General features: G+C 43.2%; 1 protein-coding gene across 4 annotated transcripts in view; it reads right to left on the reverse strand.

The window, feature by feature from the left end:
• The window catches only part of LOC142216414 (sodium channel protein type 2 subunit alpha-like), a 100921-nt gene that overhangs the window by 30915 nt on the left and 48199 nt on the right, over positions 1–21807 (reverse strand). For 3 of the 4 annotated variants that reach the window (XM_075284221.1, XM_075284219.1, XM_075284218.1), the window contains 9 exons: positions 21621–21762; positions 20487–20693; positions 18642–18773; positions 16704–16988; positions 14216–14348; positions 8770–9011; positions 8204–8377; positions 4594–4950; positions 3517–3978 (listed from right to left, as the gene is read on the reverse strand). In XM_075284221.1, the coding sequence (XP_075140322.1) occupies positions 3517–3978; positions 4594–4950; positions 8204–8377; positions 8770–9011; positions 14216–14348; positions 16704–16988; positions 18642–18773; positions 20487–20693; positions 21621–21762 (2134 nt within the window). The remainder of the gene's footprint in view (positions 1–3516; positions 3979–4593; positions 4951–8203; positions 8378–8769; positions 9012–14215; positions 14349–16703; positions 16989–18641; positions 18774–20486; positions 20694–21620; positions 21763–21807) is intronic. The other variant, XM_075284220.1, reaches the window with a different exon arrangement.

The raw sequence follows: 21807 nt of genomic DNA on the forward strand, positions 1-21807 counted from the left end.
GACATGAATCTGGGGGCAGAGATGGGGGACATGAATCTGGGGGCAGACATGGGGGACATGAATCTGGGGGCAGAGATGCGGGACATGAATCTGGGGGCAGAGATGGAGGGGACATGAATTTGGGGGCAGAGATGGAGGGGACATGAATCTGGGGACAGAGATGGGGGACATGAATCCGGGGGCAGAGATGGGGGGACAGGAATCTGGGGGCAGAGATGGAGAGGACATGAATCTGGGGGAAGAGATGGGGGACATGAATCTGGGGGCAGAGATGGAGAGGACATGAATCTGGGGGCAGAGATGGGGGACATGAATCTGGGGGCAGAGATGGAGGGGACATGAGTCAGGGGGCAGAGATGGAGGGGACATGAGTCTGGGGGCAGAGATGGAGGGGACATGAGTCTGGGGGCAGAGATGGAGGGGACATGAAACTGGGGGCAGAGATGGAGGACATGAATCTGGGGGCAGAGATGGGGGACATGAATCTGGGGGCAGAGATGGAGAGGACATGAATCTGGGGGCAGAGATGGGGGACATGAATCTGGGGGCAGAGATGGAGAGGACATGAATCTGGGGGCAGAGATGGGGGACATGAATCTGGGGGAAGATGGAGGGACATGAGTCAGGGGGCAGAGATGGAGGGGACATGAGTCTGGGGGCAGAGATGGAGGGGACATGAGTCTGGGGGCAGAGATGGAGGGGACATGAAACTGGGGGCAGAGATGGAGAGGACATGAATCTGGGGGCAGAGATGGGGGACATGAATCTGGGGGCAGAGATGGGGGGGACATGAATCTGGGGGGCAGAGATAGGGGGATATGAATTTGGGGACAGAGATGGGAGGGACATGAGACTGGGGGCAGAGATGGAGGGGACATGAAACTGGGGGCAGAGATGGAGGGGGGACATGAATCTAGGGGCAGATGAAGGGTGTATATGTAAACAGATAATTTTCTTTTATGAAACTAACAAAATCTTCTCAGCGAACAAGGCTGACTGATCACCACTTATAATCTAAAAAAGATTGAATAAAATGATAGCAAATAAATGTTTAGTTTTTAATTGCTGTATTTTTGTTAAACATATTAGTTGCTGTTACATATTACTACTTCATATCTTGTTTTCATGACTGCTGTTAAAATACGTGTGTGACATTAGCTGCTGTGTGCGGCCCTCGCAACAACCTCTTGTTACTCATGTGGCCCTCGGGGTACCCTGAGTTTGACATGCCTGCTCTACACCTAGACTAGGGACACTGGCATGGGGATGTCCTCTACACCTAGACTGGTGACAGTATCAAGGGGATGTCCTCTACACCTAGGCTGGTGACATTGACAAGGGGACCTCCTCTACACATAGAATGGTGACAGTGACAAGTGGACATCCTCTACATCTAGAGGAGAAACCATTTCACCAGCATCATAAACTCACTGCCACAGGATATGCTGACGGTGTATATATTGTGCAAGTTCAAGGAGGACATGGACAACTTCTTAAAAGGAAAAACATTACAGGTATGGACTTTAGATTTTGGAGGTAACAAGTTGATCCAGGGTTTTGTATCAATTGCCGGATTTGGAATCAGATTTGGATTTGGCATCAGCTTCATGGAGTTTTGCTTTATGGTTGTAGGTTGCACCTGAGTCTTCTTCCAACCTCATCACTATGTTACTGCATAATATGCCATAAATCTGCTTTATCAAGGAGATACACCTGTGGAAAGAAAACATCCCAACAAATGCCTCCAAGCAAGCAAGCAAACATCTGTTGTGAATGTAATTGCGATGTCATGGCACGACCACTGATTATCGGTTTGGCTGACATATTGAGTCTCTCAGCCTATAAGATTAGGTTTCGGGAAAAAGAATGGTACAAATTTTACAACAAGTAAAGTTAAAGTTAATTCCAACCTCAATGAAAGACAAGCAAACCGAGTAAATATGTCGATAAGTAATGACATCATGACAAAATGCAAAAAGGGACCATTCATTATTTTTCTAGGGATAGAACTAATCTGAGAATTCCACTTTAGATACAATTATTTTTAAATAATTTATTTTCCAGAACATTTTTGACTTTGCACTGAGAATCGAATGGGAAAAATAACGCATGTTCCCTTTGCATTTCACTTTGCATTTCTGGCAGTTAATTCGGTAACTATAGTTCATTTTGCCACGGAGCATGGCATGCACATCTCTGAAGTAAAGTGGCATCAATGACCACTCACTACATGCAGCCCGTAGACAGCAACATCAACCTAGTCGTTGATGGAAAACATGGTTGGTTATAAAGCGACATGCTGCTCGATTCATTTCAGCACCATGGAGAGTGGCAACTGCCCAACCTGCTATGTGAATATCCAGAACCTCCAACACTTCACAAAACAGGGCAGGTTTGCCAGTCCGGCATGATCATGCTATGGTAAGGATCAGCACTTGGAACAGCGGTGCATCTTCCCTATTGAGTTGCAATGGATGGTAAGGCCCATAGCTGAGCAGCATGCAGACCGATAGTCGCCGGTGACATAACCATATGTAATACTTGACTGGACACGCTGCTCGGTCTTGTTAAAACAAACACCAGAGCTGAATTCTTGACTCCTTCAGCTTGGGGTTACCTCTGTGGGAAGTGAGAAGGGGAAGCAATAAAAGTCAAAATATGACACTTCAAGCAGTTCATGGCTGAGTAAATTCAAATGAGAAGATTGACAACTTACAAAGAGAAATTTTAAGTTTTCTATCGCCTATTTTCATGCATTTACAACAAAAAGAGAAATATTTTAAATTGTCTTGGGATTATTTTGCCAGTGTATGAAATTTTTGGGGTTTTATTGATTGGATTGGAGTCGGAAAGATTGGAGATTGGAGTCGGAAAGGAATTTTTTCCCCTGAAATGGGGCAATTGGCATGAGCCTCATGGGGTTTTTTTTGCCTTCCCCTGGATCAACACTGTAGGGGACTGTAGGATTATAGGTTGGACTTGATGGACTGATGTCTTCATCCAACTTCATCTACTATGTAACAATGTCATAGTTTACACTTGTAGGACTACTTCAAGGCATACTCCAGGACTTTGGTAGGAGGATGATCCTTAGGACAGGTCATCAATATCAGATGGGGTCTGACATGCCAAAAGGGAGGCATTCTGACAAGCAAAGCGCCCTGCTCACTACTTACCATTGCATAGCAGCTTTAATGTTCTATACAGTATGACCAATGGGTGTGACGTCAATGGCCTGAGAACAGGAAGCTGATCAAAAGGGACATCAGGAGTTGGATAGGCCTGACCTATCCTCATAGTCTGTGACAATCCCTTAATATGAAATTTAAGTGGGACAATGCCTTTAACTGCAACTGCATTGAAATGTACCTTTATAATATCTCAATGTGTTTGTGCTTATACATTACATATATAATGTCATCCTAACCATTAGCACACTGGCAAAATAACGTTCTCAAATGGCCAAAAAATCTAAAAAGTTACTGTATAGCCATTTTTTTCTATACCAAAGCATACCTGTTTATCCTCATCAGTATCAGAGTCGCTGCCGGACTCTTCCGAGTTCTGTTTGTCCAGGTCTGACTCTCCCACGGCAATAGGCACGGCATTGATGAGGCACTGTTTGTTGCTATCCGCCATAGTAATTTTCCTCTCGATAATACAGTCTCCACCACTTGTATCACGTATCAGTAAACCTGGATCTCGGTTTTTCATGTTCTCCACTACCACATTAGTGTAAATTCCATTGTCATACTTAATGGTCTGTTCTCCAAGTTGTTTTGCATTATCCACATCATCTTTAGGGCTTAGAAACAATTTTTGGAAAAATTCTTGCAAGCATTTTTTTATGTAATTCAAGCCCCTTCGGATTCTGCCGAACGCGATCTGAAGATGATTAAGTTCAATGTCTTCCTCGGTTGCGCAAAGATTGTCAGAGCTAAAAGAACTTAAGAGCAAGGCCAAGAACAAGTTTAGCACCTACAATTAAAAACACAAAAAATTAGAAATTTGGTAATTCTTGCAGATCTGTTTAAACTGTAGTGATAAACTTGTTTGGGTATGATCTAAACCGATCTGCAATAATGTCAAAGCTTCCTGCCTAATTTTGTATAGGTCCCCCTTAGGGCGGGTTCACATCTGCGCCCGCCCGGTCTTTACTTTGCAAGTTTCCGTCTTCTGCCCAAGAAACTGGACAGGAGACGGAAAATGGCAGTCAGTTTTCAAACCCATTCACTTGAATGGGTTTGTAAAGTGTCCGCTTGTGAGCGTCTTGTGCCTCTCCGCAGCAAAAACTTTTTTTTTAAATCGGACACAAAGTCGGACATGCAGAACTTTGTGTCCGGTTAAAATAAACGTTTTCGCCGCGGAGAGGCACAAGATGCTCACAGGCGGTCACTTTGCCAACCTATTCAAGTGAATGGGTTTGTAAACTGACTGTCGATTTCCGTCTCTTGTCCAGTTTCTCGGGCAGAAGGCGGAAACCTGAAAGCAGAGACCGGGCGCAAGTGTGAACCCGCCCTTAGCAGCTTCCCTTTATGTCAGCCTTATAAAAAAAAAAATAGGTGCAATATATTAGGAAAAAAAACCACTTACCACAAGATTTCCAATCACCATGACTAACATGAACACCAGGATGCACATAGATTGTCCGGCCACCTCCATACAGTCCCACATGGTCTCGATCCATTCTCCACATAACACTCGAAACACGATCAGGAAGGAGTGGAAGAAGTCGTTCATGTGCCAGCGAGGAAGTTCACAGTCTTCAGAGATTTTGCAGACACATTCCTTATAGTTTTTACCAAACAACTGCATGCCGACCACGGCAAAGATGAAGACTATGATGGCCAACACCAAGGTCAGGTTTCCTAACGCTCCAATAGAGTTACCGATAATCTTGATCAACATGTTTAGGGTAGGCCAAGATTTTGCCAACTTGAAGACACGAAGCTAGAATATAGAGAATAAAAGATTTTACTATTTTATGGACTTGCCTATATCAGTTTATAGTAAGCTGTAAATCAAATGTCTATAATAGCTCCATCTAGTGGTGGCTAAAGATGTGTTATCTTCAAAGGGGTTGTCCAGGGAGCTTTATTTTACTTATGGAATTCCATGACGGAAATAAATCTCCCTGGATAACCCCTGTAAATGTTTGTCTATGGAGTTATGTATCTGAGAGAAGCAATTACCACTACAGTATAAAATATATGTCAGAGAAATGAATCAGCACAGAATGTAGGATCTAAAAATAACATGACGATAAAAAGTGGAGATTCGCTGAAGGGCCCTTCCAGATGTTCAAGTCCCATCTAATGGAAGCAGTCCGTATGTGGGTGGTAGGACCTGCACTGAACATTGGGGGGCTCATTGTATCATAAATGACTATGATGCAGTGAATCCTATGCACACGGGCCAGTTCAGTCTGGGTCCTACTGCCCACATGGGGACCGCTTCCAATGGATGGGAGTAGGTTGTTGGTAAGTGCCCTATGGTGTTATCTGGGACTACTATATTGACTTCTGCAGCCTCTTTACTGCTTACTAACCACATTGCATTTGAATAGGACTGAGCTGCAACATGGCCAAGACAAATGACAAATGATCATGATGTCACTGGCCTAACCTACTGGAAGTGAAGCTCAATATCGCAGTCCCAGAAACCCCATTAATTTAAAGATGTAGGGGAAAAAAACTGACCTTATAGTTTCACACCAGCTCTACTTGGATCTTGTATGTTCTGGAGATCCCTGCTGTCCTCTACTAGGCCACAGCCTGATGCTGTGACAAGAGAGCATTGAAGCTATAGACCATGGGTATTACAAATGGCTACAGTTACAAAGAGGTGGGGTGATAGAGATATCATGTACTGGGGCAGGAGGGGTTGGGGGTTCTGTAATAAATGCACAGTAGGGCCCCTAATGTGACTGAAAAGTGGTAACAAAATTGATTGTGAATCCCCTCAACACCTCTTAGCACCCCAAACTTCACAATAACAAATTCACACTTTATAACACATAGATCAAATACCTGGCGCCCTCCATCTTTCTGGTGTGTTTTTTTCAATTTTCAGTACCCTATGTATTTGCTTAAAATGTCCACCAGCTCCTTAGGCTAGTGCTTTTGTAGTCAGACACACCTCAGTCTTGGAGTGTCCCTGACTATCGAAGTGCAGTCTGAGGCCATTGTACAAAAATGAAAAGAGGACTGGGAATGAGAAGAACCAGAAAAAGGACCTTTTACCACCTCCAACAAGTCCAGTTATTTACATTTAATAGCCTCTACTCCTCTGATTCGGGAACAGTTGGAATTTTTTCTCTAGCCCCCACCATTCCTGAGTAATCAGTGCTGTTAGTTTTGGTGCCTGATATGTTATTTAGACTCTGTACTGTCTGGAGGGCGGTGTCAAACAGGAGCAGACAAGGCGTGTGATTCTGAGTTCTGACATTGGCCATCTCTGATTGGAGCTCTGAGTCACACCCACTGCCTGACACCGACCACCTAACAGTACAGAGCTTAAATAGCACATCAGCCACTAAAACTAACTGCACTTGTTTCTCAGGAATGGTGGGGCTAGAGAGAAAATTCCAACTGTGCTGGAATCAGCAGAGCAGTGACTATTAACACATGATAACAACTAGAATTGGTGGAGGTGGTAAAAGGTCCTCTAACTATTCTCTCTGCATTTATTGTGAATTTGTTTTTGTGAACAGAGGGGAACATTAACCATTGTTCCAATGAAGTGGCCGCCAACCATTGCAAAAGGAATGTGTCGCCAGCTTTTTTAGTTTATTTATTATAACCAGATAGTTAAGTCTATCACTTTTTTCTGACTGTAGATTTTTTATTCTATTTTAGGTACATGATTGCGGGGGCGGCCATCTTGCCTGAACTTCTCCTCTGCTCTTTTAACAACATTTAGTGATATGCTTTACAGCATAACCATGACCGTAGCAATAGTCTGGAGCCAACTCATTGTGGTCTATAGGACAGGAGGAGATAAGCTGTGACATCATTTATTGTCAGTAGTGATGTAATGATGGATGTTTAGTGGTGTTAGCTATACAGTCATTATACGGGGGGGGGGAGTCGATAATCTGTGACATCATCTTTTGTCAGCAGTAATGTAATGATGTGCGTTATGTGGTGTTATCTATTGAAGTCATTGTACAGGGAGCGGTGGTGATAAGCTGTGAACCAATGATGCCTCAGTGTAGGTGTGTTATCTTATATTGTAATATTGTCTGTGATTTAATTGAGGTGACTGAGGTGACTGCTCAAAGTAAATCCCTGCAGAAGTGTTAGCCTATTATTAGGATTAGTGGCCAGAGTTTTTTTTAAATTTAATTTAAAAATAAAGATCAAAAATTTAAATATAAAATATGGTTAACATAAAACCTTGGTTTAAAAACATGTCATTTTCTGGTGACAGCAGTCAAATGTGTATGGGATAAGCATAAATTAAACATAAATCAATCAGAATAAAGAAAAATTAGGTTACAAACATGGCTTTGTTCACACTGACGCTAGATTCACACTACCATTTGGGTTTCTGTTCTTCAGAAACACGGAAACCCAATACGCTTAAAAAGCGGTTACCCACAGAAACCAACACACCCCATAGACTATAATGGGTACGGCCCGAAAAATGCAGAGAGAAAAGTCCTGCTTGCAGAAAATTTCTCTCCGCATTTTTGAAACCGAATAGGGGACGGAGTGCTAGTGTGAACCTAGTCTGATATTTTTCAAAAAATGATGACCACTATTTCTACTACTACTAAGTTAAAGCACCTACATGTATCAGCAGTTCTGTTTATGGGAAACCCTTAAAGGATCACTAAACACAAAATAATCCCTCCCGTGCTTGAAGTTTTGATCCCATTTTATCATATTGCAATGCAAAAATAACTTGTCAAAATGTATCCCAGGAGACATGTCAGACCGGCTTCAGCAGGAGCTTCCCCCCACTAGTCTATCTGCAACAGGAGACAAATAATGTTATCTCCCACTTACTTAACCAAGCCAAATTCCAAATGAAATTGTTAAGATTAAGATATAACCCCCAAGATTTCTTCAAGACTATTTTCTATAGGCAAATATAGAAAAATCTTATGGTTGCTTCAATCACTATTTTCTAGGTTTAGTGTTCCTTTAAGAATCATTGTTAAAATATACCGCATACATCTGAAACCACATGAAATTACCAGTCTGAAGGACCGGAGAACACTGAAACCTCCTCCTTTTGTAACTCCAAGTTCCATTAAGCTAAGACCCACAATAAATCCATCAAATATATTCCAGCCTTCCTGGAAATAATAGTAGGGATGAAGTGCAATCACCTTGAACACCATTTCTGATGTAAAAATAGCTGTAAAAACCTGGAAACAGAAGAATTGTTGTCAGTAGAGAATTATTGTGATCGGAGACATTTCCATCGACCAAAAAACATACAACAGATGTGATATCGTACAACATTCTGACCAAACATTTAGGCTTTGAGGAGAACTTTCACAGGCTTCATAGCCTTTGACTAGGCCTCTCTGAGCTTCTTACTAGGCCTCTCTAGCCCTTGATTTGATGGACCTACATCCAGCGTCTTGGCCATTGTAGGTTGGAAGGAGAGAAGGCACATTTTTGGCAGAACAGAGAAAAAACTAATAGGACGAGTCTTACTGACCTTGAATAAGAACATCTCTACTATAACAATACAGATCGTTTACTGATTTCCCTATTATTGAATATGGACACCAAGAGTATAAACTGAACCCACCAGATTTCCAACAGAAAGAACTTTTATGAAAGCATCAGACATGTTGGCATGTTCCATGGCCATGAAAATAGTATTGAGAACGATGCAGATTGTGATAGCGAGGTCTACAAATGGGTCCATCACAATGAGCTTCATAATGTCCTTGAACCTCAGCCAGAGGTCACAGCAGTCCCAGATTAAAATGGATTTAGCAAATTTGTACCAATGAGGAGAACACTTCTTCTGCCGTGATTCTTCCAGTTCTGAAATAGAACACATCTTGTAAGTCAATGAGCAAGATAACGAAGGATTATGAAGATATTCCCTGTCATCCTACAGTGGCACAATATGGTCTTGTGCCACTGTTAGGACTAAGGGAAGGAAGGATTATGAAGATAATCTTGTTTCCCTTAGTCCTAACAGCGGCACAATATGGTCTTGTGCCGCTGTAGGACGACAGGGAATATCATTTATTTCATATGATGAGTCTCCTCGATGTTTTTTGCACGTTTTATTACATTCGCAATTCTTATTATTTTAGTTATCACATAATAAAGATATTTAGGCCGGGGCCCCATGTTGGGCCCATGTTTTTTTCTTTGCACAATGAGAGTTGAGAAGATTAAATAACATTACTGGACTGTAATTTTTTTCAATGTATTTCTCTGAAGGCCAACAATATGGTGTTTCCGCAACCTGTGGCCTCAGCCTAAAAAGTAACGGCAAATTCATAGGAAAAGCCATAATTGACTGTCACATCTGCTTTAAAGGGGCTCTATCAGCAAAATCATGCTGCTAGAGCCCCACATATGCGTGCATAGCCTTTAAAAAGGCTATTCAGGCACTGTAAAAGTTAAATTAAACTACCCCCCCGTTTTAAAATAATAACTTAGAAAAGAATCTTCTCTACTTACGGAACGTGCACCCTGGGCGGGCCCTGGGCGGGCATTCAGGGTGCGCCGTCTTCTTCTTCCCCGCCTCTTCTTCCTCTGTCGTCTTCGGTCCCGTCCTCCTCCGGCGCTTGCTCGCGGACACTGATAAAAAAAAATAGCCCGGGCGCATGCGCAGTAGCCGTAGTAGAAGCCGCGTGCTACTGCGCATGCGCCCGGGCTGTTTTTTATTATCAGTGTCCGCGAGCAAGCGCCGGAGGAGGATGGGACCGAAGACGACAGAGGAAGAAGAGGCGGGGAAGAAGAAGACGGCGCACCCTGAATGCCCGCCCAGGGCCCGCCCAGGGTGCACGTTCCGTAAGTAGAGAAGATTCTTTTCTAAGTTATTATTTTAAAACGGGGGGGGGGGGGGTAGTTTAATTTAACTTTTACAGTGCCTGAATAGCCTTTTTAAAGGCTATGCACGCATATGTGGAGCTCTAGCAGCATGATTTTGCTGATAGAGCCCCTTTAATATATGTTTTACAAAAAATGTGGACATGAATCTTCTCACCCCACATGCCACGACCTAGGTATAAACCATAGGCTTGTGGGCACCTTCTCAATACAGATGGTGGTTACCACACCAAACAACTCCCATAGACACCACCCAACAGGAACCCAAACAAGACAGACCAACCAAATAAGTGCCAGTAGTTGAAGAAACTAACTACAATGCCCCTTCACAAGTTTTCACCAACTCCATGGACGTCTGACCCACCAACAGCTGCCATGACTAACCACCAACACGCCCTTTAACCCCACTCTATCCTGTGTCATGTTGGCCTACCCCAAGGCTATGCCAGGATTTGGTCCTTCCTTTAATGCAGCATTTACATTTCACCTTCCTTCCCTACCTAGACCCAGACCGTCATGAAGAAGTCTTCTCATCTCCTGCATCCACATAGTAATGTCACCCCCAGTTGTACCACAGCCTCCCCAACAGAATCCCTAATTGACTATATGCTGCTTTCCTACTGCTAATTTACCATGGAAGGGTTAATTTTCTCCTTTTTGAAAGTGAAAGGCTGTCTATCATAAATGTATTCACATGGTGCAGTGATGGGTGCTGTACATGTCCATGAAAGTCAACCTCAGATCTTGTGCCAGATATGCAGGCATCATTGCCACGAGCAGGGACTTGCTGAAGCAGTCACATGGTATACCATCACTGCAGGATATTTATGTATATCATTACTACAGCATATAGGCAGTATATCATCACTGTAGGATACAGATGGCATATCACCACTGTAGGATATGTTTGGTAAATCATCAGTGCAGTATATGGATGTATAAGATCAGTGCAGGATATGGATAGTGTATCATCTGCAGGATATGGATAGTATATCGTCAGTGCAGGATATTAATGGTATATCATCAGTGCAGTATATGGATAAGTAGTGCACGATAAGGATGGTATATTGTCAGTGCAGGATATGGATGGTATATTATCTGCAGATTATGGATGGCATGTCATCAGTGCAGGATATGAATGGGATATAATCACTGCAGGACATGGATGGTATATCATCAGTACAGGATATGAATGGGATATAGTCACTGCAGGATATGGATGGCATATCATCAGTGCAGGATATGAATGGGATATAGTCACTGCAGGATATGGATGGTATATCATCAGTACAGGATATGAATGGGATATAGTCACTGCAGGATATGGATGGTATATCATCAGTACAGGATATGAATGGGATATAGTCACTGCAGGACATGGATGGTATATCATTAGTGCAGGATATGGATGGTATATCATCAGTGCAGGATATGAATGGTATATTGTCACTAAAAGATATAGATGGTATATTGTCACTGAAGGACAAGGCAACAAGACTGGCAGGACTCATAAGAGCAGTGGAACTGGAGTAGCGAGGTATAAGCTATTTTAATATATTTCAGGCCTTTAGGATATTTTTAAACTTTCTTTTAAGCTTCAAGTTTGTAATTATATTATTAGATATTAAAGTAGGATTTGACTGCTGACATCACATAGTAGGCTCAGAGTCAGGTCACACTGCCAAACAAGTCCCAGCTGAAACACTTTGGCTAATGCCGGGACCATTTAATTAGAGATAATAGCGAGTACAGCGGAGGTGACGGAGAGCTTCAGGGCGCTGAAGAGTTATGTGGAGTGTTAGGAAACGATTTATATCAATGTGTAAATAAGGCAAGACAAAACCACAAAACTATTGTCACATGGAGCTTATGTGTGAGAACATACACAGGTACAAGTATCGCCCACAACAAGCAGCCTGTCCCCAAATTCAGGGAACCAGAGAAAAATCACAAGTTAACCTTTAAATCTCAATAAATATTTGCTTAGAATATAAATCCTTAAATACGTATAAAATAATAATGTCAGGTTGGTCACTCCTGGCCCTACAGGTAAATATTCCCAGGGATCAGCAATTGTGCCCTGAAATATAGGACTATGCAGTGTATGCCCTGTGAAAGACTTGGGGCTACCCTCTATCAGAGCTTCAATGTGATGCAAAAGTTTTGATGAAAAATGAAGAAGTAATTTATTTTATGAAGTGAATGAAGAAAAGAGATATCAATTTTTGGTGTGACCTTCACACTTCGGAGGAGGAGACCTGGAAGTGATGATACGGACCCCACAGAACCATGATCTCTACATCATCCAGTCTGTCTGGTATGACATGAAAATACAGACAGATTGGAGCAAGCCTACATCCACAAAAGATCTGAGCTTAGTTCTCCAGCCTCCCTGCCCAGTTCTGCCGAGAACTGTTGCAGCATCCTGCAGTGCTACTGCTTTAAGTGTTTGTTGTGCCTCGGGGTTATGTTGTTACGTCTTCTATGTTCTGTGTTATACAGTATGTGACTGTTATCACAGCTTTTCCCTTGTTATTTTTTTCCCCTCACTGTTCCTAAATCTTGCCTTGGTTCAGTCCTGGCCTTTCACAGGCTACTGAGCTGGGTTGTACGAGAGAGAGTTCATGCTGGACTGTGCAGGGAGAAAAGCAGCACTGAAGCTCAATGGCTGCCTGTACAGCCTCTAGGAGGATTATTTATTGCCCCTGGCTCATCCAGAGGTAGCCCTGAGGCAGGGAATATTGCTGAGCATTGCTGTTGGAACTTTTTCATTCCGTGCCAGGAGGAGCAGTGGAGGAAACTGACAGGAGGAACTTGTTCGGGCCTAAACAGAAGGTAACAAGATCCCTGTCAGGACTCTTTGCTCCACTACAATCCCCAGCATCCTATATTGGGAGTGGCATGAGAGAAGGAGTAGTTGTGAACTTTATTGCAGAGCCTGTAACATTTCTGGGCAGCCTCCTAAAACCAAGGCAGGGGGATTGGACAGTGGACTACTACCCCCATCTACAAGCTGCTGTTGTGTTTACTCCAGTTGAGTTAATAAACAGTTACCTGGGTTCACTGCCTGAGCCGTGCCTGCACCACCATCAGGGCTCTTCACATCACAACACCATCACACCAGCTCAGAGAGGAGAGGTCCCCTCTCCAACTAGAAGTGCCCCGGGGGAATACCACTACTACCACCACCATTCGGTAGAGCTGCAGGACCCCCCTTGACTGTGTCTGGCCCTGGAGTGGTGTTGGAGTGTATGTTGGAGTGTACTCGGCCTAGCAGGTGGCACAGCCTATGCCACTACTACTCCCATTCTCCAGTCTACTCCACTGGGTTGCGGCACGGTCTTTACCGAGAAGAAGGCAAAGGGTACAAGTCACATCAACTATTGATGTCTTGTCTTCATTCACTTCACTTTGTTCATTGGCAATGATTAAAGGGAACCTGTGGGGTGTTTTTTCACCATAGACCACCCCATCGTGTGCAGGTGAATTACTTACTTTGCTATTGTTGCTCACATGTAATTTGCAGTTGCAGTAAAATAAAGTTATAAACGTTTAAAAGCGTAACAAGCCATATACAAATTACTACAAAAGCCGTCATGGCGGGCAGGGAGAAGCTTAGGCCTAGTCCTGCTGTCCCTTGCTATTCCTGTCTCTCCCCACCCCCATGCCTGCCTTAAACCTTTGCACTGCATTGTATATGCCCTATTACGTTATACAGGAAGGACTTCTTCTCTTTGGACTATCCCAACTTTATATATCCCAACTCTTGACATAAAAATGATCACCTAGGCGACAATTGTTCTGTAACTCTGTAGCGCCACCGCTGGAGAAACTTAGCATTACACAGTGTCGATTCAAATAATGGTTCATTTGTGTACCGAGGAAAAGATATCCTTCATAACTTCTGTCCATACTGGCCAAAAGATCAGGACCGTCACCTTAGGATTAAATAACACCAATAGGGAACTGGACAACTCCTTTAAGAATGCTGGAGAAGAATAAGTTCACCTGATAAGAACCATTTTATGACCGTCTTCAATGGCCAGCTTTACACATGCACTAGTTTCTACAAACAAGGTGGAATATTTATAGACAAGACAAATCCTTCATAATGTAGGAGGATCCATCTATGCATGAGATGTATATACGAGATGTTGAGACAGAAGAACTGCGGCCTTTACCTTCCATTGCAGTTGTTAAGACGGTAGCGATGCTCTGCGCCCTCTGTCTGACAGTCAGATCTTCCATCATGTCCACGGAGAGTTTATACAAACTTACTCTTCTCTTATTTACCTCAGTTTCTGTTGTAGTTCCCTAAAACCAGTGGTATAAGGTTAGACAGTCGGCCATGTCAGCCATGAACAACTAAGGATGAACAGAATCTTAAAGGGTCTGAGATGTGTTTCATGTGTAATCTGTTAAGTTTTTTGTATGGAGGACCTTTCATCACCACCATAAGATCTAAGGGCGGGTTCACACCTGCTCTCATACTAGTCAAAGCAGCACAAAATATATTTTGCCATTTGGTTAGTAGGAGTCATTGACAATACAAGGGGACACGTTTTAAGAGTCCATCATATTCATGAGGAAGGTTTTGACCACGTCTGTCCTTTCCCTTTACAATGATTGACAGGCTACAGTTTATACAAGGACTAGGGTTGAGCTGATCTTGAGATTTCCGGATTGATTTTAAAATCCGATTTCCGATCATCTTGCAGCTGATCGCGATTGTGAAATTTGCCCGATCGCCGATCGGGATCTGATCTTTTCCGATATCGATCGCTCAAACCTAACAAGGAGCTGTCACGGCTGTCAATCACTGCTCCTGGTCCAAGTGACCCCAGGACCATGAGCACTGCTCTATCACCATCCCTGACCTTATACTCTACAATGTGCTGTAAATACTACCGCCGGCCCTTATATACCGCATCGGCTATTAATAGAGTCATTTCCCACATACTGCTCCAGGTACTTTGAGAAATCAGGGGCTTTTATACCTCGTCTGACTCACTAATTTTAATAGATCTTGACTATTGTAAATCTGATCCGTTTCTATTGGCACATGGCTCATAATTGCAGCAGGATTACCAGGGAGGAGAATGCTACATGGAGGGGGGGGAGGTTGTAGGTAAGTCATTACATTCTCCGTACAAAGCGCCCACGCAGTCCTTAAAATAAGACACTTATGGGGAGTTTGACGTCTCTTTCACCAAAGCATTTCTGACTTGAACTGTTTGATTTTCTAAGTAATTGATGATAAAGAACGACTTAAAGAATATTTTTATTGATCTTTAGATGGGGCTTATTAAAAAGAAGGCACAAGTCTGAACATGTACATGTGAGCCCAATGCAGACACGTCCTGCCTGAGGAACGTCCTCAATGGCTTTTCTAAATCTTCTATTAAATAAGAATCCCAAGGTTTTCTGTAAAGTTGCAAATACATTGGCTAAGATCCCTGGATTTCACCCACTTGAAGGAGACCCTCACCAGTCAGTATCCCTTGTCAGACTGGTTTAGTATTTTTGAGTTGTGGCTGCCTCAAATCAGGATTTATATTATATAAGTGGAATGTCTCATCCAGGGAAAGTGGAGTGGAAGTAAATATCTGAGAAAGCTGAGTGTTCCCTCGCACCCATGCTATTTAATGAGGTCAGTCATCTGGGAGGGCGCAATAATAATTCCTACCAGAACTCTTGGCCTTGGCTCCCTAAGGGGGAGTTCGAACGGAGTAACGTGCCGCGTGATGTGGCACGTATACGGCGTGTGAGACTTTGAACGCCGTATACGCTCCCATTGATTTCAATGGGAGCCTGGATCGTATACGCAAAATCACGGCCACAAAATAACGCGGCGTATATGATCCAGGCTCCCAAAGAAATCAATGGGAGCGTATACGGTGCTCAAAGACTCACACGCCGTATACGTGCCACATCACGTGGCACGTTACTCCGTGTGAACTCCCCCTTAGCTCAGCTTGTGTTCCCCAGAAATATTCATTGTAACCTCTCGTTCACATCTATTTGGGGGAGTCCACATGGGGACCCCCCCCCCCCCAAACAGAATACCAAACGCACTTGAAAGTGCTGTGCAGTAAAAGCACACAGATCCCCATAGATTATAAAGGGGTCCGTGTGCTTGTCACGAGATCTCCACAGGGAACATGCGTAGAGGAAAGTACTTCACAATCTACTTTCCTCTCTGCATGAGTCATGCAGAGATCTCGCGGCAAGCACACGGACCCCATTATAGTCTATGGGGTCTGTGTGCTTTTACTGCACAACGCTTGCAAATGTGTTTGGTAGTTTGTTCGGGGGGGGGGGGGGTCCTCATGTGGACATCCCAAGCAGATTGCCAAATGCAGATGTGAACGAGGGGTAACTCATGCTCCTAAACGCACAGATCTCCATGCTGGTGCTGGGATGTCCACATCCTCTTCCTATATCTCTTGTTTCCTGACCCTATAGGGGCCTTTATTAAGAATAGAGCACAATACACTAGTCTTAATAATTCTGCCCCATTGTTTTGCTGGTTTGGAGAGAAGTAGAGCTGACTGACTTCTCTCCCTGCATTCTGTGGTCATGGAAAGATGAGAAAAGGAAAAAACTCTGATTTAGAATTATTCTTGTTATAAATTTCACATATTAGTTATATTAGTTCCACACTGTTACCTCTGGAAGAAGTTCGGCACGTGCATACGAACCACTGACCAATGAAACAACTCCGTTACAGTCCACAGTACTGTGCATTTTACCATTTCTGAGCGACGGACTAGTCTGGCTTAGATTGCTATTTAGCCGATCTGTCCTCCCAGGTACAGACAGAGAAAGGTCCCGTCTACTGTCATTGTCTTCAAACGTGCTATGTTCATCATCAGCAAAATCATTTTCCGACCCTCCATCCTTCACATGATACCTGAAGCTGAAAGCACTGCTAACATGGATACTTGAACGTGTCTGCAAAAAATAACCACAAAGAAATGTAATGAGATGCAGGGGGAGAAATGGCACAGAAATTCAGTGTTGGGTTACTAGACTTTCTAGCCTATAACTACAGAACACAGACTATACCAATAGAATACAGTCTATAACTGCAGAAGAACACAGCTTATAACTACAGTAGAATATAGTCCATACCAACAGAAGAATGCAATCTATAAATACAGAAGAACACAATCTATACCAATAGAAGAACACAGCCTATAAGTATGGAAGAACACAACCTATAAGTATGGAAGAACACAACCTAAAACTATAGAAGAACACAGCCTATAAGTACAGAAGATCTCAGTCTATGACTACAGAAAACAACCTATAGCTACAGAAAAGCACAGGCTATTACTAAAGAAGAACGCAGCCTATAGGTATAGAAAAATGCAGTCTATAGAACAGAAGAACACAGCCAAACCTTCAGAAGAACGCACCCTATACCAGTGATGGCGAACCTTTTAGAGATCGAGTGTCCAAACTGCAACCCAAAACCCACTAATTTATCACAAAGTGCCAACACGGCAATTAACCTTAATAATGTGCGGATCCACAATTGCACACAATTACAGACCTGAAAAATATGGTCATACGAATGGGGCTTTATAGAGCTTTCTGCTCCACTGTGACCCCCACAGAGTCCATTCTGCTCCACAGTGGCCCCCACACAGTACAATCTGCTCCACAGTTTCCTCTCGTACAGTATAATGTGCTGTACAGTGGTCCCCACACAGTATAATCTGCTGTACAGTGGTCCCCACACAGTATAATCTGCTCCACAGTTTCCTCTTGCACAGTATAATCTGCTGTACAGTGGTCCCCACACAGTATAATCTGCTGTACAGTGGTCCCCACACAGTACAATTTGCTCCACAGTGGCCCCTGCACAGTGTAATCTGTTCCATAGATGAGTGCCCAAAGAGAGGGCTCTGAGTGTCACCTCTGGCACCCGTGCCATAGGTTCGCCAACACGGGCCTATACCAACAGAAGAACACAGCCTATGGCTGCCTTCACATGGAGTAACGGCGGGCTCAATTTGTGCTTCTTTTTTACAGGCGTAGAACTCCGAGGGTCGCATTAACGTTGCATTCACGCGGCGTTTTTTTACTATGAGTGCATACGCTGTGTTTTCTGCTCGCGTACATGCTCCGCGTTTTTTAACGGAGCGTGTATGCGAGCAAAAGACACTGCGTATGCGCTCATAGTAAAAAGACTCCACGTGAATGCAACGTTAACGCGACCCTCGGAGTTCTACGCCTGTAAAAAGAAGCTCAAATTGAGCCCGCCGTTACTCCATGTGAAGGCAGCCTATAAGAACGGAAGAATGTAGCCTATAGCAACAGAAGAACACAACCTATAGGTACAGAAGAACATAACCTAGTGATACAAAAGAGCACAACTTATTACTACAGAAGAATACAGCCTATAAATACAGAATGTAGTCTATAACTACAAAAGAACATTACTTAAAGGAAAAAAGAACACAACCTACAACTACAGAAGAGCTCGGCCTATTACTAGACATCTAGGTGGCGCTAATGGCACTGCTTCTTCTGTGGTTACACAATTAAATGTAAGTTCTATATACTGGATAGATGCAACATTGCTGGATTTGTATCTACCTGCATCTCTTTGGCAAGTCCTGGGTTCATTTTGCCTCTTGCATCCTTATTTGACAGTATGGATGAGCTCACGGAGAGATCGTCCAGGTCACCATCTTCACTTTCTGTTTCTGAAGGGGCTTCTGCTACAGCCTAAAATGACAAATGAAGAATAAGAGCCAAACTTTTGATTTATTTACAATGAATGAAATGACTTTGTTAGAAGAGCCCCTCAGGGTGCCCCAGGAACGTCCCGTAGCCTGCGTGGGGGGGGGGGGGATTTACCAGCGAGTATACAGTCCCTGACACAAGTTCTGTCGCTTATCCATGTTGTGGAATCAAAAGCTAATAACCTGACTTTAAATTCATCCATTGGTTTTAGAAATGACTCATATGAAAGCTGAAACCCTCACAGATGATTTTTTGTTAAGAAAATAAATTGGCTTCACCGCTGAAATATTGATCATTTAACTCTAATTGCCTTTTGTTTAGTGATGGCTTCTGGGCCCTGATTCCACCATGGAGGACATTTTGAGGCAGAATCCTACAAACTGTTCTAGTTGACACAGGGACTTCAGGTGACCGGGCCTGTTGGAGCTCTGCTGCAGTGGAAGAGGGGCTGGTTTTTGATTTTCTAACCAACAAACGTTCCTCCTGAGCAGTTGTCTTGCGGAGTCTGCCAGACCTGGGCTTGTCAAAAACATCTCCAGTCTGTTCAAACCTTTTTTTAATTCTTTGTACTGGATGCTGAGACACATTAAAGGTGCGGCCACCTCTGCAGTGGATCTGGTCTTCAGCCTCTTGATAATCAAGGCTTTGGTCGCAGGGTTGATTTTTGCCATGTTGTCAGTGGTGAAGTTGCAGTTCAAGTGAAGGTCTGGGGTGCTGGAGTTCTTTTTATACAAACCACTAATTAACCGATCAATTAGTGAGCACTGGCGAGGCTGTACACTAGGATTGGGTGCATTATATGACAAGGTGACAAAATTTTTGTCTTGCCAAAATCTGACCTTTCTGTGTTCATTAAATGATCAATATTTCACCAGTGAAGCCAATTTACTTTCTTAATAAAAAACACATTTGGAAGGGTTTCAGCTTTTATATGAGTCATTTCTTAAACCAACAAATGAATTTAAAGTCAGGTTATAAGTAGAGATGAGTGAGTAGTATTCGATTGAATACTACAGTATTCGAAATACTCGTACTCGATCGAGTACCACTCGCTATTCGAATGGAAAAATTCGATGCAGAACCAGCGTTGATTGGCCGAATGCTATACAGTCGGCCAATCAACGCTGGTTCTTCTCCTACCTTTAGAAGTCTTCTCCGTGCAGCGTCCCTGCGGCGTCTTCTGGCTCTGAATTCACTCTGCCAGGCATCGGGCCTGGGCAGAACCGACTGTGCATGCCCGGGCTATAAGAAAATGGCCGCTTTGACTGAAAGCGGCCATTTTCTTGTAGTGTGGGCATGCGCAGTCGGCTCTGCCCAGGCCCGATGCCTGGCAGAGTGAATTCAGAGCCAGTAGACGCCGCGGGGACGCTGCACGGAGAAGACTTCTTGGAGAATCCAGCCTGACCCTCACTCGTGGACTTGGTAAGTTCAATTTGATCGAATGTTACCTACCCCTGAAACAAGCATTTTTCCCCCATAGAGTATAATAGGATTCGATATTCGATTCAAGTAGTCGAATATTGAGGGGCTACTCGAAAGGAATATCGAATATCGAGTATTTAACTACTCGCTCATCTCTAGTTATAAGCTTTTGATTCATCAACATGGATAAGCGACCTCTGCATCCAGAATTGCCCACCCAGAGCTCATATACTGTATATGACTAGGCATCGCTGCTGTTGCTTTCCAAGTTACCTGCGCTTCTTCTTGTTGCCTTTTCAATGTTTCCATCATTGCCTTAAACTCTTCAGCTTTTTGCTGAGCTTCTTGTAACGTCGCCTGGTTTTGTTCTTCATAAGCCATGGCAACCACAGCTAGAATGAGGTTCACCAAATAAAAAGAGCCCAGAAATATCACCAACACAAAGAAGATCATGTAGGTTTTTCCAGAAGCACGTAGTGTCTGCAAAAAAAAAATAACAGAATCCCATCAACACATTGCAGAAAAATGTATGCAGCGAAAAAAACTACGATTTCCAAAACCGTTGCGCTCTTGCAAATTGCAACATATCAATAATATTCACAGAAATGCTCGTGGTTTCCCATTAGAAGCAGAAAGTGGAGACTACAAACTCGCATAGGGAGTCTTGCAGGCAATGCTTACTGAGAAAAAGTTGGGCAAGTTAGTTCAGGTAGAAAAGGAAGAAAACTAATCTGTAAGTCAATGTCTTACCCATAAGAAAGTCTTGAAACATAAGGATGGATTTTATCTAAGCCAGAATGGTCTCCACAAGGTAGAGACACATTTGTAGACAGCGGCTTCAAAGTTCTTGTCCCTTATCAATACACATCAGGTACTGAGTAGTTGGGCCTGTCATGTAGCTCCTGGGGTCGTGTTTCAAGGCTCTTTATTGGGTCAGGCATTGCCTTTAAGAGTAGCTATCTATGGGTATGTTCACACGGCGGAAACCAAATTCCGCTGTGTGAACTCTCCACGACGGGATGCCAATGCAGTGCACCAGCATTCAATCGAGGCATTCTGCTCCTGCGAATGAATGGGTCTGATCAGGAGGGAGTCTGGCACCGTGGACTCCGTGGCTGTCTCAGTCGCAGAATCCGCGGGAAGAAGGGGCATCTCGCTTATTTTTGCTGCTAGCAGAAAAAAAATGCTAGCGGGATGTTGGGGTGATCCATGTTGTGGTGTAAAGTTTTGTCAGCTGAGGAGAACATGTAAAATGCTCTTGATAATTTTGGGTGCTCAGTGCTTATATATATATGTATGTATATATATTAAAAAAAAAATATATATATATATATATATATATATATATACAGTATATATATATATATATATATATATATATATATATATATATATATATATAATTACCTTCATATACAGATTTTCCCAGGCATCCTGAGTCATCAATCGAAACAGAGATAGAAACGCCCAGCCAAAGCTGTCGAAGCTCGTGTATCCATAGTCCGGGTTCCTTCCCACCTTCTTACAAACAAAGGACTCTGGGCAATGACTAATGGGAATAAAAAGCAAGAACGATATAGATTAAAATAAAATC

The sequence above is a fragment of the Leptodactylus fuscus genome, chromosome 8 (assembly GCF_031893055.1).
Source record: "Leptodactylus fuscus isolate aLepFus1 chromosome 8, aLepFus1.hap2, whole genome shotgun sequence".
NCBI lineage: Eukaryota > Metazoa > Chordata > Amphibia > Anura > Leptodactylidae > Leptodactylus > Leptodactylus fuscus.